General features: G+C 41.4%; 1 protein-coding gene across 1 annotated transcript in view; it reads right to left on the reverse strand.

Moving 5' to 3' along the window:
• The window catches only part of ADAMTS5 (ADAM metallopeptidase with thrombospondin type 1 motif 5), a 52,111-nt gene that overhangs the window by 12,912 nt on the left and 23,758 nt on the right, over positions 1-15,441 (reverse strand). Inside the window, exons 3-5 of the mRNA XM_082220733.1 lie at positions 8,108-8,275; positions 1,446-1,729; positions 288-471 (exon numbers count right to left, since the gene is read on the reverse strand). Coding sequence (XP_082076859.1) covers positions 288-471; positions 1,446-1,729; positions 8,108-8,275 — 636 coding nt within the window. The remainder of the gene's footprint in view (positions 1-287; positions 472-1,445; positions 1,730-8,107; positions 8,276-15,441) is intronic.

Below are 15,441 nucleotides of genomic sequence, written 5' to 3' on the forward strand. Positions count from 1 at the left end.
TCTCTCCGGGCAACTCTTCATTTCTTGGACTTCTCTTCTTCAACCCACTAGATCAGATAACCACTTGCAATTGCATAAAGTGAATGTATCAGTGTAGTTAACCCAGAACAGTAGTGAATGCAGAAATGTCAATTATTATTTAAACCTAGAGTCTCTGCAGAAATAGTCAAGAGTCTTTAACCATGTCACTACTGCTCTGGGTACAGTAAGAAACAGCATTTGCACAACATTTAAGAAGTACCACAGTCTCTGACATTGTTATTGACTTTGATTTGTGGAAAACATACCATTGGCAGGACACGGCAGGACATTACAGGAGCGATAGATTGCCCTCTTTCCTGTGCAATACCGGCCATTGTTTCTAGGTGCGGGGTTATTGCAGTGACGATATGCAAACTGAACACCCCCACCACATGTGCGAGAGCACTGTCCCCATGGTCCCCAGGAACCCCAGTTCCCATGGTTTGAAGCCTGAAATATAAAGGATAAAGGTTAACAAAGCTCATCAGCCAAATTTGGAGAAGAAACACAACTTCCAAATCCCCTGCATTTGTGTCCCTGTTTTCTAATTGCATTCATTTATTTCTCTGCGTCTTTTTCTCTTTTACTGAAACTAGAAATCTTGATGTCAGTATTCAGTGTCCAAGTTCAGAGGCAGCATGCCACTGATTACCAACAGCTGGTATTCAACAAAAGGGCAGAGCTGTTGCCTTCCTGACCTGCTTCTCAGCTTCTCTTAAGGCATCTGATTGGCCACTGTGTGGTATAGGATGCTACACTAGATGGAACATTGGTCAAATCTGGCAGGGCATTTCTTGTGTTCTCCTGCCCTTAGCGTGTTACCTTTTCAATATTCCATATTGGATCAGAATCAAACTAGGTGAGTAGTGCAAAATGTTGCATTCTAGTGCAGGATAAAGGTAACACTAAGGTCACAAGGAGTTTGTGTTTCTAAAACCAAGGACTACAAGGTAAGGAAGAACTCAGAGTTAACACCCAGTTTGATCCTGGGGCAGCCATTGTACCAGCAGCTATGTCAGGTTCTCCCACTCTGGTGCAGATACAATCACTTGGCTGTGCACTAACAGCCCATAATCAACCAACCAGGTAACATACTGTCATGGCACATGTATCCAGAAACTGTTCCAATTCCAGTAAGTTTGGTTCCAGTGAAGGCAGGAGCCCCTATCATGTGTTGTTAAAATGCTAGACTACAGGACCAGCATGTTCTGTGGCTGTTAGAGAGCTTGAGAATTCTTTTTAACCCAAGTGAGCAGGTAAGAGGTCCAGTATCAACTGTATCCTAACAAAGAAAAGTGGGATGCCTAGACTAATACCTTGTTCTGTTGATGATTAATTTCCCTTGAATTCTCACTCAAAACAGGCCACAGCATGATTGGGCCTTGTACACTTCATATGGTTTGATCATTAAAGTAGCAACATACCGAGTAATATTTTTTCTTCGTTTTATCAACACATTTCCCCTGAAGGCAGATCCTTCCTTTTCCGCATGGCGTCCCCTCCACAGCAGGGAGTTTTTTGGTCAAACACACCATCTGACCTTGGCGAACAACCGCACACCACAGACGAGAGCACACATCCATTCCAGGACACACTGTGTATTCAGACCCAAATGCCAGCTTGCATTGACGAATGGCATCATATGTTTGTCCTGGAAGCTCCTCAGGGCCCAAGATCTGTTTTCGTGGTTGATCCAGTAAACAGTTACCTGAAAGGACAACCCAGTTTATAATTTGCTTCCTCTCTATGATGCTTGCCATACCTCTGAAGCTTCCAAACTAGATAAAGTGACCAAGAGTTTGTTCCAAATCCATTCAGTTCTCCGTTGGGCTCTTGTATATCATGTGGAAACTTCTAACTGTAACCTGCTTGTGGCTATATATCCTCTGCTTTTACAATAACCTTTACTTCACAGGCTGCAATTCATAACCCATTTATTTTATTTTCTAGTAGTCCCACCAGAGTAAGTTGGTCTTTAAATTACAGATATAGAAAAAGTATTTTCCCTACTATTAAAAAAAGAAAAGATTGCTCTGGCTTGCATGTCAGTTTATAATTGGTACTATCAGCTTCAGAACCGGGCATAGGGGTTTTCGTTTCTTTTTAATTTCCGTGTACTCAAACCCACTCTGTGAGCGAGGTCTTCCATATATATCAATGGGACCTAGAGACATTTCAAAATAAACAAAGCTGTCATTTGAACATGCTGTTGAAAAGCTAAGCCTTCTTAATAAGGAAAGCCAGAAAAAGCATGACACACAGCTGTAGCCAAGGGAAACTTGTAAGAAGGGAAGAGGATTCATTAAATCAAAAACCAAATCAGCACAGGAAAGGCAATATTGGTGGCAAGTGCTCATTGGGACTCCCTAAAACCAAGGAGAGCCACAAGACCAAAGAACAAACAGTTCATGTCTATACAAATGGAAAAGAACATGGTATAAGGCATAATTATGTTATCTGTGATGTCAAGCATTGATCTGGCACCATCTCTTTGGAAAAAAAGCCAAAACAACATCAAGTAGTTGTCCTGGAAATTCAATTTTAGAGGATTTTTCTTTCTCATAGAAGTAACCGGCTCTTATGCTAATACAGGGAATTACAGCCAATCTGAAGAGTTTTCTGTCTTGTTTATAACCCTTGTAAGAGTCCTGTGTGGGTGCCTGTGGCTCAGCAAAGCTTCATTTCTCTTGAGCCAAAATAGATTACCACAACCTGTCTCTCGCTGCAAGCAGTGCCAACTTCCACTTGATGATGGATGAAAGCATGCAGAATATAAATACCTCCCAACTTCAGGGACTTTGAAAACATAATTGGGATAAAGGTCTATATTTCAGAACTCAACCACCATGATTATTTGCCCCCCCACCCCCCGGATTCAATTTTAGTTAAAACATTCTTCTGCATCATCACTTATTTCTCTGCTCAAGTTTATAACTTTATCAGCTCTCTGATGACCCTGAGCCAGCATGCAGGATATAACTTTTCCCTCAGGCATATTTCATTGCATTTTAAAAATAAAATAATGTGTCCTTGCTACTTGATGATACATTGTTGTGAAATAAAACACCCCTGGGTTATCTTGTGCATGCTGAACTGTGCTTGGAGAATGAACAGGATAAGGAGACCAAACAACTTATTATCTATATATATGGAAAAGTTGCTTGTTTGCTATGAATTTGGGCACATCTTAAGATAAAACCAGATTTTGCATTATGGTTCCTGAGATCAAGGGGCAGTGTTGTTGTTTTTTTGTTTGGTTTATATTTGGATACAATTGGGCATCATTTTAAGTCAAAACAGTGGAATAAATATTTCAAAACCACTGATTCTAATAACGAATTTCAAAATGGCCCTGTTTTTTGGCTTCTTAGAATTCTTGAGCAGTGCTAGATGCAAGGTTACTAGTCTATGAAAAACGTTTACAACATATAGAGTTGCTACCTTTATATAGTCCACTGTATATGGTCAACAATATACAGCATGGCTAACACTGGAGTAATGTTGTGATTCTACACTATGCTAGCAGCAAAGTCAACAGCACAATAATCTCAGTAGTTTTTTCTAATATGGAAATCCACACACAACTAACAGCATCCTTCAAACAAGCATACTTTTGCCCGGGGAAATGCCAGAACTGCACAGCAAAAGAAAACCTGCCATTCCTATAATATAAGCCAAGTCCATAGCCCTGTGGTTGGGAGAAGACATGTAGGCAGACCCACCCCACCTCAGAAGAAATGCTGGAATCCTGTGTCCCTTGGGCCAAAGCTGGTCAGCCACCCACTCCTGTCTTGACCACACTGTACTCTTCATATTACTGTAGTCTCAAACCAGCCTAACATACAACACATATGTTTGCCTCCCTTTTCTCACAGCCATGCACATGGCAAAGCAAACCAAGCTATGTAATCTGGCACTGTGGGGCCATAGGTCTGTGGAAAAGTAATGGCTTAGTACACAAGAAGTCCCTGGGTACAATGTCCTATGAGACAGGTCAGGGAAAAACCAAATACCATATTTTTCGCTCTATAAGACACACCAGACCACAAGACGCACCTAGTTTTTGGAGGAGGAAAACAAGAAAAAAAATATTCTGAATCTCAGAAGCCAGAACAGCAAGAGGGATCGCTGCGCAGTGAAAGCAGCAATCCCTCTTGCTCTTCTGGTTTCTGGGATAGCTGTGCAGCCTGCATTCACTCCATAAGACACACACACATTTCCCCTTACTTTTTAGGAGGGAAAAAGTGAGTCTTATAGAGCAAAAAATACGGTACATTTACTGGAGTGCATCAAAAGAACCAATTGCAGTAATTGGTCCAACAGGTCTATCTTAACTATGGCCCAGGAAGCAGTGAAGATTTCTAAATTTCGTCTTGCTATTAATCTCTCCAGGGTTTTTAACCTTCTGTCTGGGCTTTGTAATATTGTAAACTGACCTGCTTACAGCTGTGGGTGCTAAAACCCCACAAGATTCCCATTTATAGCTTCAGTATTAAAAATAAATCTGAGGTCTTTACTCAAAGCTTCCATTTGTATCTGAAGGTTCCTCCCCTTGGTCTTTGTGTTTTCTAGAAGTGCACCAAGTGAACTCTCTGGATAATAGATAAGGGGTGCAAAATGCCCAGAAACTTAACATTGGGGGCCTCTGTCAAATAAGGTTTAAATGTAAGGATTAAACTGTTCCTTTTCTCAAAAACATTCTGTCTCAGTTCTTGGATAAACACATTTAGACACTACAAACAAGCTTCTTCATTGCTTTAAATGTTCCAATTAATGAGTTAAAACAGTATTTTTGGTAGCTCAGCATGTGACCCTCAATATTTACTCACCACATTGTTTATTCTAACAATAAACAGAAAAATAAGTCAGCTACTTTGCAAGTTTGCTATGTGTGTGGATTGAGAAATGCCAATGGCGGTCTATGATGAGGCAGCTGCTCAGAAGCCAGCTGGTGGCTGCAAGTAAGCATGAAGGCTGTGCTTGAGAAACACTCTATTAACCACACATAGAACTGCTTAAGATTAAGTCTATGGCACTACTGCAGAAAGAGGTAGTGGAAGGTTCTAGTTAGGCTTATGCATTCACCCAGGAACAATATCCAAAACACAATAACAACAATATGGGGGGGGGAGCTAACAAGACAGCCACCCACAAAGTCCACAGCAGCTATACTGACATATGGGAATCATGATGACACTTGCCAACAGTGTCTCCCTATTAGGCATACATGGAAGGCATAAATTGCACATAGAGTCTGCCATGCATTGACAACAGTGCCTGATCTGTTAGGGCATGCCGTGGCCAATGGTTAGGAGGCTAGGCTGTAGGATCTATATAGATTTCTGGGGCAGGAGATGGGGATCTTCAAGTTCTGCTGCATCCCTCTATGCAGACAATGTGTGTGTAATAATGAATGCCGCACATCTCCCATAATGGGAGAGTTGCTTGAGCCCCTCAGTTGCTTTGGTTGCCCTTTCCTGTACATTTTCCAGCTCTGCAGCATTCATTTTGAGAAGCAGCAACCAGCAATGTATGTCGTATTCCAAGGGTGATTGGACCACAGATTTATATGAAGGCACTGCTCACTTTATTTTCAGTCCCATTTCTAATGATCCCTAACACGGAATTTGTCTTTCCCACCACTGCCACACACTGGGTCATGTTTTCATGGGCCAGTTCTCCACAACATAAAGATCTCATCCCTGGTGAGTCTTTGTGTCTCATTGCTTCTTTTTGGGAGCTCAAAAACAACAATATTGTGTTTTGGAGGTGGGGGGAAGGGAGAGACAACAGAAGGCAGGATTGGTGTGCAAGAATCCTACTCTCAACACACACATGTAAGAGCAGAAAGGAGACACATTATAGGATTTTTGTTATCCTGGGAGTGAACCCTGTAACACACATCTTCCGCAAGTATCATGTTGATTGTGCAAACTGTGCCTTTAACTGAATCCTCCTCCACCACAGTTCCTACTTGCATTCTCATGTTTCATAGATGGTGATGCAGCAGAAGCAGCTGGCCAGCTTGGGCAAGAGCTGCTATGCTAGCTTCCTGGTATGCTAGCTTCCTAGGTCGCTGTTGCTTGCTGGGAGAGAGAGGATAAAGTGACAGGGAGGTCAGGGTGGTGCAAATGCATGGGTAAAGCCAATCCGACACTTCTGCCAACGTGTCTGTACTCTGCTGACCTCCCCACTGCCTCCTTCTCCTGCCACCTGCCAGTAAACTAGCATAGTGACTCCACCTCACAAGTTGCTTCTTTGGGACATTCACACATCTTAATGTATGAGTGTGCCTCATGGACTTTTGATGGTGTGCTATGATTGGCTTCTGCATCATCCACCATTAGTGATGGTGGGAAAAGGGTATGGAGGAGTGGGAGGAGTTCTCCTGAGCTCTCCACTACCTCTTGTGAGTGCTTATTTTCATATAACCGTTATTTTGTTGATGCCAACAGGGGAGTTGGGGCCTAGCCTGGGGGAGAATAAGAATCAGACTAAGCCACCCATTTGTCTCAGAATGAGACCCCTATCCATTGCTTCTCCTTATGCCATTCTAATTACATTTGCACAAAACTTACACTGACTTTAACCTTATGTTAAATCTTGTGACTATACCATCACAACTTACCAAGCTGGTGTGATCTGGAGCTACACTAGCGAATGGACTTTTGCTGCAATCCCATCCTTGTCCAGCTAATATTAACTTGGATAAGACTGCAATGCAATGTGTTTAAGACAACACTAAAGGAGTGTAGATCTACTATGGGAAATACAACTGCAGATCTTTAATAAATGTCTTATAAAATTGCAGAAAGTTAATAGTACTAATAATTTTATTATTTATGCCCCACCCATTTGGCTGCGTTAGAGGCAGTTATCGACAAATGATAACGGGATGAAACATACCATTGCATACAGCACTCAAAACCATCCTACACAATGTTGCCTTTTACAAGTGCTGCATGCATATAGTATGTTTTTCATCCATAAGGATTTCAGTTTCCATAACAACTAGATCCATTCGTTCAGTTAGGTCATTTTTATCTAAGCATTCTGGAATTTGAAAAGGTTGTTTAAGAGCTGCAGTTGCATTAGCAGCACAGTGAAGGATTTTAAGAGCATTTTGTTGTTGTTAAGGAGAAGCTGGGAAAGAACACTGAAATACTAATATTAGCTAAATAAATCAAACTGTCAGCTTTTGAAGCAGGGCTGTCTTCTGAAAAGATGTGGAAACCTGAGTTGAAATCTCTGTTTAGCCCCTGATGCCTTGGGCAAGTCACTTTGCTCAATTTTAGTTCTCTACCTGCCAACTGGTGATAAAAGTGGCCTACAGTGGTACCTTGGGTTACATACACTTCAGGTTACATACGCTTCAGGTGTTACAGACTCCGCTAACCCAGAAATAGTGCTTCAGGTTAAGAACTTTGCTTCAGGATGAGAACAGAAATTGTGCTCTGGCGGCACAGCGGCAGCAGAAGGCCCCATTAGCTAAAGTGGTGCTTCAGGTTAAGAACAGTTTCAGGTTACGAACGGACCTCCGGAACGAATTAAGTACTTAACCCAAGGTACCACTGTACTGGAGGTTTCATCTCTGAGGAAGTAGCCCAAACCCCATCCTTATTTGAGTCTTGTGCACTGTAATGTTTCCTAGCCCTGGTTCATGGCAACCACTGCCATGACTTAGGCTAGAGTAAGTGAGAGGGACCTCTGTACTTCACACTGTTGTAAATAAGCTACCTATTTGCAATCCTTTTGGTATTTGCTATTACTACTTATTTTTATCTACCAGTATTACTAATACAAGATCTCACTGCTGTTTACTATTCCTACTACAGTTTTACCTCCTCATTTAGGTAGCGGTAGCAGAGTGTCAGGGGCTGTACTTCATTGCATTTAGGAGTCAGATAGCGATTATTGTAATAGCATGAAGAATGTTAAAGAAAAGTGAAAGTAACTTCAATTCTAATTAGAATAACAAACACATATTTTATAAATTAGAGTTAAAATGTTTTTTTTAAAAAAAATAAAGTTCCTAGCAGCACATAATGTCCAGCATGATATAGGACACTAAGATATCCATACATACCATGGCCATCATCCAGAAATTCTGTTATTGTTGCTGAAGTGCATTTGGACCAGGGTTTAGAAGCATCAATGCTTGTTAAGATGGAAGACATAAGCCTCTTATCTTCCATGGAACCAAAGTTCTCCTCACAGAATTTGGAGTCGTCATGGGAAAGTCCAAGGAGATGTCCTGAAGGAAGGAAACAGAACAGCATCTCAGTCTTAATACTCCTTTTAAATTAAAATATCCACCCAACTATTGATTCATTAGTCATTTATTTAAGAATGAGGGGACAAAAAAAAGCCTGCCACTATGTTATTTCGGATTGTACTTGCAAAGCTTTATGAATGTGATTGGGACTATAAAGTTGGATATAAATATTCTAAATAAGCTGAATAATAGAATTGTAGAGTTGGAAGGGATCACGAGGGTCCAACCCCCGGCAAAGCAGGAATCTTTTCACCCAACTTGAGGCTTAAACCCATAACCCTGAGATTAAGCGCCTCATGCTCTACTGACTGAGCTATCCTCAGAATCAGTATTTCATTTATTTAGTCTTTTAAAATATTTCTTAATCACCCTCAAGCAGGAGATTCCTGGGAAGTGTACAAAAGTGTGATGAAAACTATTCACATAGCCAACAAAAACAAAAGATAACTCAGCAAAAAACACAAAAAAGGTAGTAGAGCAAACACATAAAACTAAGGACCAAAGAAAGCAGTTCCAGTTAAAATAATCTAATCTAGGGAAATAGGAAAGTCCTAATCTGGCATCAAAAAGATTGCAATGTCAATGTGAGGCATTTTTCCTTGAGAAGGCCATTCTGAACCAGCACCACAGAAATGACCACAACTATTTAGATCGTTATACACAGTGTGATATTAACGTAGAGAACCAGTAAGTTTTATTCTAGATATAAAACTATAGATATTTATAGCTTAGTGTTTGTACCTCCCCTGCCAGGTACAAGCAACTCCCCATTTACACAGGGGTTGCGTTCCAAGGCGCCGTGTGCATCAGTGGGACACACATAAGCTCGGCACAGTATAATGCGAGACCAAGGTCTACTGCTGCATACTGCTGCAGATGATCCTGGCTATAATGTGCTATAGAGGAGGAGATGAAGTGCAAGCAAGATGCTTCATGTCAGGGATGCTTGCTACACAAATCTGATAGTGCAAGCTAGTGAAAGATCTCATGCACCGCAGGGGAATATGTGCTGCCCCTGCTTCCAAGCTGCTAGCAGGTAGGATCTAAGCACACATCTCTCCTGAGACTTCAGCAATGGGCATATAGATTTTGTTAACACATCTCATTCTAAAGAAGGACTTCATCCCACAGTTGGCAGAAGAAGAAGCATTACTGTATTACTGGCCTACAAATGGCACATCCTTGTAGCTTCAACTGCAACTCACTGGGAAACACTAGTAGGTGTGGGAGATTGTTTCTAAGATCTAGAGTGGGGTGGCAAATGAAAAGGTGCATCACAAACACAAAAATGGTTTCCCCTTACTTGCTGTCATTCCATGCTACCACAGTGCTTAATCTCACTTCTCTCGACTCCTCCCTTATTTATCCCTGAGGGAACATCTGGGGGAAATTTCCCCTTTCAAATCACTGCCATTTCTGAAATCACCAGAAATCTTTCAGCACAGTACTCAGCATGTACTATGCTTGTGTATACTATGGACTCCTGAAACAAACATCAACAAAAAGGGCCTGACATGTAACCATGGGCCAGACTGCACCCTTTGTCAAGTTGTGGATTCGTATACTTCCAACAGATTGGAAGAAATTTTAAGACAGAGGTTCTGTATAGTCTTCTTTCTCTGTCAGTGCCAAAAAATCTTGAAAGGCCATCCTGAAACAAAGGATGCCTTTAAGAAACATGAAGACAGTGCTGGCTTTGCTGTCTCCATGGCTGATGTTATCACAGAGAGTACATCAAACTCATGGAATGAGTGGCACCAGGATGCTCTACTCACTGTTTTAAAGGCATTGCAGGCAGGCGACACTCAACACTTCAATGAATTCTGAGGTAACTGAGCTCTTATTATAGTCATTTGCAACTGACATCAAGCTTGTTCTGAAAAAGCCAATGATATGTTAATGAGCTGGTTTTAGTAACCTGGGAATGTGGTGTCCCAAGAAAACGGCGTGTCTGCACTGGAAGCGCTAAGCTAATACATTGCTCCTGTAATTATCTCTGTCAGGCATGTTGGTAGGCAGAGGAACTGCTTACCTGGAAGCACCCTATATATGTATCCTGTGTAGATAGCAAGCACCGGGGTGGGGGCGGGCGGGATGCATCAGATACTTTTCATAAGAGCAGTGAAAAGATGCCTATGACTTTGGGGTTTGAACAATGTGTTATTGTAGTTTAATTTCAAGATTTGGACATTTAACAGATTCTGAAACATTTCTTATACAGTGGTACCTCGAGTTAAGTACTTAATTCGTTCTGGAGGTCCGTTCTTAACATGAAACTGTTCTTAACCTGAAGCAGCACTTGAGCTAATGGGGCCTCCTGCTGCCACCGCGCCGCCGGAGCACAATTTCTGTTCTCACCCTGAAGCAAAGTTCTTAACCCAAGGTACTATTTATGGGTTAGCGGAGTCTGTAACCTGAAGTGGGTAATTCTACTTGATCAATGGAATTGTGTTTGGCATAATGTTCCTCAGCAAACAGTCCTTAAGGGAAGTTTTTACATGTTTCCATTCCATTGGTATGTAACACTGCTACATCCTTATTGGATAAATAGAACAGCCTGTTGGTGGTGCAAAGAGGCAAGTGCTGGGATGCGGATTTTTTTTTAAAAAAGGCTCATAAAATAAGAAAATTCTGGGGGGATAAAACCAGGGGAGTGATCCTATCCAACAGTTATGCTTGAGGAGTGCAACAGGATCACTACTACATTCATTTGCACTGATGCAACAATATACGGACAGAGTGAAATCTATGTCAGTGAGCAGTATCACTGTGCCTGTGGGATCCTGTCACAAAGAAAAGTAGGCCCACTTACAGGTCACTCCCATCTTCTGTGCCAGAATAATGGTATGCTAACAAAATAGATGGTTTAAGTAAAACCATTCCCATTGGGGAAACATACTGGTACATGGTAGATTTGGACACCTATCCGAACCTCCTTCAGTTGGCCCATGTGTCCCCCTTTGACTGGCTAAAATACTGTACTATCTCAGGTGTGTGTCTGTGCGTATGGCAATTCCCTTGGAATTTGGGACGTCTTTTACACTAAAGGTGTGCTGTCCTACTAAGTTTCAGCACCAAACACAGCCCCGTGAGCGCTGGTCCACACAGCTAGGCACCCTCAGTTGCATGGGAGAAGGTTAAAATGAGTTACGAATTTGAGCATGTTGTATTTGTTCAAGACAGACTTGAATTCTACATGTTTTAGCTCTGTGCTAAATATTTCTACTTCGATGTCTAGAAATGTGCCAAGATTATTATGAAAAGCATGATTGTAACATTACACAGCTGACACCTAACAGAACAGTGGCTACATGACCAACTTTTAGGGTATGTGTGTCCATATTTATAGAAGTTGTGAAGTTCATGTTGATTTTCCATTAGCTAAATCAAAGCTATACATTAAGGACTTATTCCACGACAACCTGCAGCATTATTTGGGTTTATTTCTCTTACCTCCCCCACCCCCCTTGCAACTGAAGCAATGCCCTTCAGTTGTACAAGCAGCTCTGTGATTAGATATTCTCTCTGCTCAGTTACTTTAGGAACTGATTGCAGCAACCACATATTTTCACTTAATAGGTTGAAAACATCATAGCACAATTGAAGGGGCTCACCAAAACTATTTGGGTTGGAATTTTTGTTGCTGCAATTGCATGCTTAGAGAACCCTGGATTGTATCTGAAGCTTTTTTCTTTTCTTTTTAAAGGGAAGGTGGTTGTAGTGGCAACAAGAGGACAAGAGAATATTCCTGGTGCTTACGTTTGCTGACAGATTTTAGAGCTTGATTTGTTGGTTCATGGATATTTTGCCTTCTTGTATTTAGCCCTTTTTTCATTCTGAAGTTTGTTTTAAGATATTGTGCTTGCAACTTAGATACCATACATTTCAGTATAATCTCATAGATTTCAATTCTACTTCAATGCATCTTACATATGTATCATATGGTTAAGGGAAAGAGGTGTGTGGAAAAAAGTCAGCACAGTTCTTTGTTGAAAATAATTGTGTTGAATAGTTGCACAGATGAATGAATGCATACATACATGTAAGGGAATCAAATGGAATGCATATATACAGGCATTCTGGTGACATGCACTGCCCATTCATCAAAGGACCATGACAATTCCAAAACGCATGCTTTAAATCAGTGGTCCTTAATCTAATTTTCCTTTAACCACTTGAAAATGGCTGGGGGTCTTGGCAGACCATTTAACAACCTTTTAAATAAGCTTAATAAATTCTAATAAACTATTTTGTTCTCCAAATCAAAGCACATACATTACTTGTTTTTTATAACTTCCCCCCCAGTGCTGGTATCACCAGCAAAACCAGCACCATAGTATGAAGATCAGGGGCCTTCGGCCAGGACCTTGTTAGCTGTTCAATAATTTCCTAGCAAAATGGCCTTGGTCACTGTCAGAAAGAAAGCATTCTTGACTGTTCTGCAGCCTTTCCTTGAGCCACTTGAATCAGCCTTGAAGACCATGGTTTAAGTACTTCTGCTCTAAATAATGTAGGAATTTTGTTTTGTTTCTTAATACATGGCATTCAAAAGCAAATCTAAAACTGCTTTTGTTTTTGTTTCCCTGTACCTTGAACTGCAAACAGAGAAGCAGTGCAATTCCATAGTCGAATTCAACATATAGGCATGAAAACGAAGTTAAACAGAAGTGTTTGGAAAAGTATTATTACTATGCACAGGTGTACTACTTTTTATTCCATCAGAGCATTGCTGTCACTATGTTTACACTGGACCACTGGACAGAAGCAGTGACACAGCTTGCTAAGAATGCCACACGTCTTACAATATATTTACTCAGGAAATCACAGCTTGCATGAGACATCTGTTTCTCAGTGTGGCCATGACTTTTACCTAACTTACCAGCTGGCATAACTGAGGCAGCAGGATGTCAAGCTACTTGCCCAGGTTGAGTCAGCCACAAAGACTATGCAGTAACTTGTTTATTTGTACATACACAGCAATGTGCTGATTTGAAAAGCAGTGTGTTAGGCATGCTCCTTGCTCCTTGCTTGAAGTGATGCTTGTTACAGGCTGCAGTCTTCTAACCTTTTGGGTAACCAGGGCTGGCGACAGCATCAGACATTTTTGGGTGCCACTGAAACCTACCCTGGGCCACCTTTAAGAAAATTTCCTGGCCTGGTGCTATGAGCAGCATCTGGCAGCTGGATCTAACTGGCATGTCATTTAACATGACAGTGGAGTATAGTGGGAAATTAAAATGGGATCGTCCAGTTACACCTTTACGAATTGGTGCACTGCTACTACTTGCCACCATGGCCAGGCAAGACTGCCAGAGCCCATCAAGGGAGAGAGGCAGCCAATCAGAGGGCATGTGGTCCCCTCAAATCTGGCATCAGCCTTGGCCTGAGGCTAATGATTTGCAGATAAGGATTTTTTAATGTTAAGGTATTAAAACAGTAAAGCTTTAGTGCTAAACACACATGGTATGATCCTGAATACCAGTCAGCTACTAAGATGCTTGTCTTATTAGAAAACTCTCTCCCCGTCCCTGTTATATTTTGCCACACACATAGAGGTCATATTTCTTCAAGGTCAAATTTCAACATCAAGATGCTAACGTTTAATGGGAGTTTAATACCATATTGTTTACTAATGCCACTGCTTGCTTTACAGTTAAAATATAATAGATACTGACATCCATGCTTATCATACATTCATCCCCCGCCCCCTTCAAACATAGATTCCAAGAGCTGAGGTCAATCTCGGTTTCCTGCTGCTTTCCTGAGGGCAGGGATACTGAGATTTGGCTCTGGATATCTGGCTGAGGTTTCAAGCTCTGCTGTGTAACTTTTGAAAACATGACCTCTCTTAATCTAATCATCCACAGAGGGTACATTCACACAGAGATCAGCACAAACTTTAACCACAGCCAAACTCAAGTGGAGATGCTGTTGTGTCTGAAGTACTTCCATGGTCTCGGCTAGAATTGTTCCCTTTGATTTTCACATGCCTGAGTTCCCATTAAAAATCACTTCACAGCCTCTGTAACTGCAAGACTGGATTCTGCTTTTAAAAACACTCAAGAATATCAGCGGTAGAAAAAGTATTGAAGAACCCCATTATTCCGAAGCAATGGAGTTTCCTTCTCGTCTGACATGCCAATTACAGAACAGAACAGCCTTCATTGAAAGGGGAAATTTCATGCCACCATGTCTGTACAGCAGGTGGGACAATTATTGCCCTTACAAGTTAATGAAAACAGACCTGGGCAAGCTAAGAATTTGTAGTCAAAGTTTAAACTGGCATTAATCAGCAACCTTTTGCAAAGGTCATGCCCAAGGCTGAAAGCAACAGTTGAAGTCTCTGCCCTATCGCTCACCTCTCACCAAGGCTTAATGCTGAGTGCTCGTCTTTTCTCTTTGCCCGAGTAAGCATGTTTATGGGGGCTTAGCCCAAATGCTTTGCTCGCACCAGAAGCTTAAATGGGGAACTTTTCAAAGAAGTAACAATGCGAATGCATTAAATATTTTCTTCCCACAGATGTCAGCAGAGCAGCTGTGGGTTAATTATAGTCTCTGGGTTTTTAGAAAAGCCACAGAGCCTGATTCAGACACCTGGATATTTGCCCAAACTTTATCTCTCCCAGGGGAAGGCCAAGATGAAAGCTAGACATCCTTCACAATTGTTTCTTTTGCCCATAAGGACTCCAAAATATTTGCTCCTGTCTAGCCTAGGGCTTGCTCTTATCTAAGCTATCCTGACAGGCCTTCAACTCAGAAAGCTCCCTGTTCAGCACGGGCGTTAAAAAAAGAAGAAGCAACAGTGGATTTTATAATGTTTTCGCATGCACTTTTCAAATAATAAACTACCCATACGGAACACTATGTTTGCTCAAAGCAGTGCATGATGCTATTAGGTTAAGCATTGTGTATAAATTACTGAATCACAGATTTGAATGCACCTGTTACAGAGGACGTTGGCTACATTCTACACACACACACACACACACACACACACACACACACACACTTGCACCAATGCCATCAGGAAAAAGAAAGCTATTGATAGCAGACTGCCTTTGCATTCTATCCTGTGATTCAGAAGGGCATCTTCCTATTTTCATCTGCCTTGACCTCTGTACCATCTCTACTGCACGAGGCTTGCC

This window comes from Podarcis vaucheri (genome assembly GCF_965113315.1).
Source record: "Podarcis vaucheri genome assembly, chromosome: 4".
NCBI lineage: Eukaryota > Metazoa > Chordata > Lepidosauria > Squamata > Lacertidae > Podarcis > Podarcis vaucheri.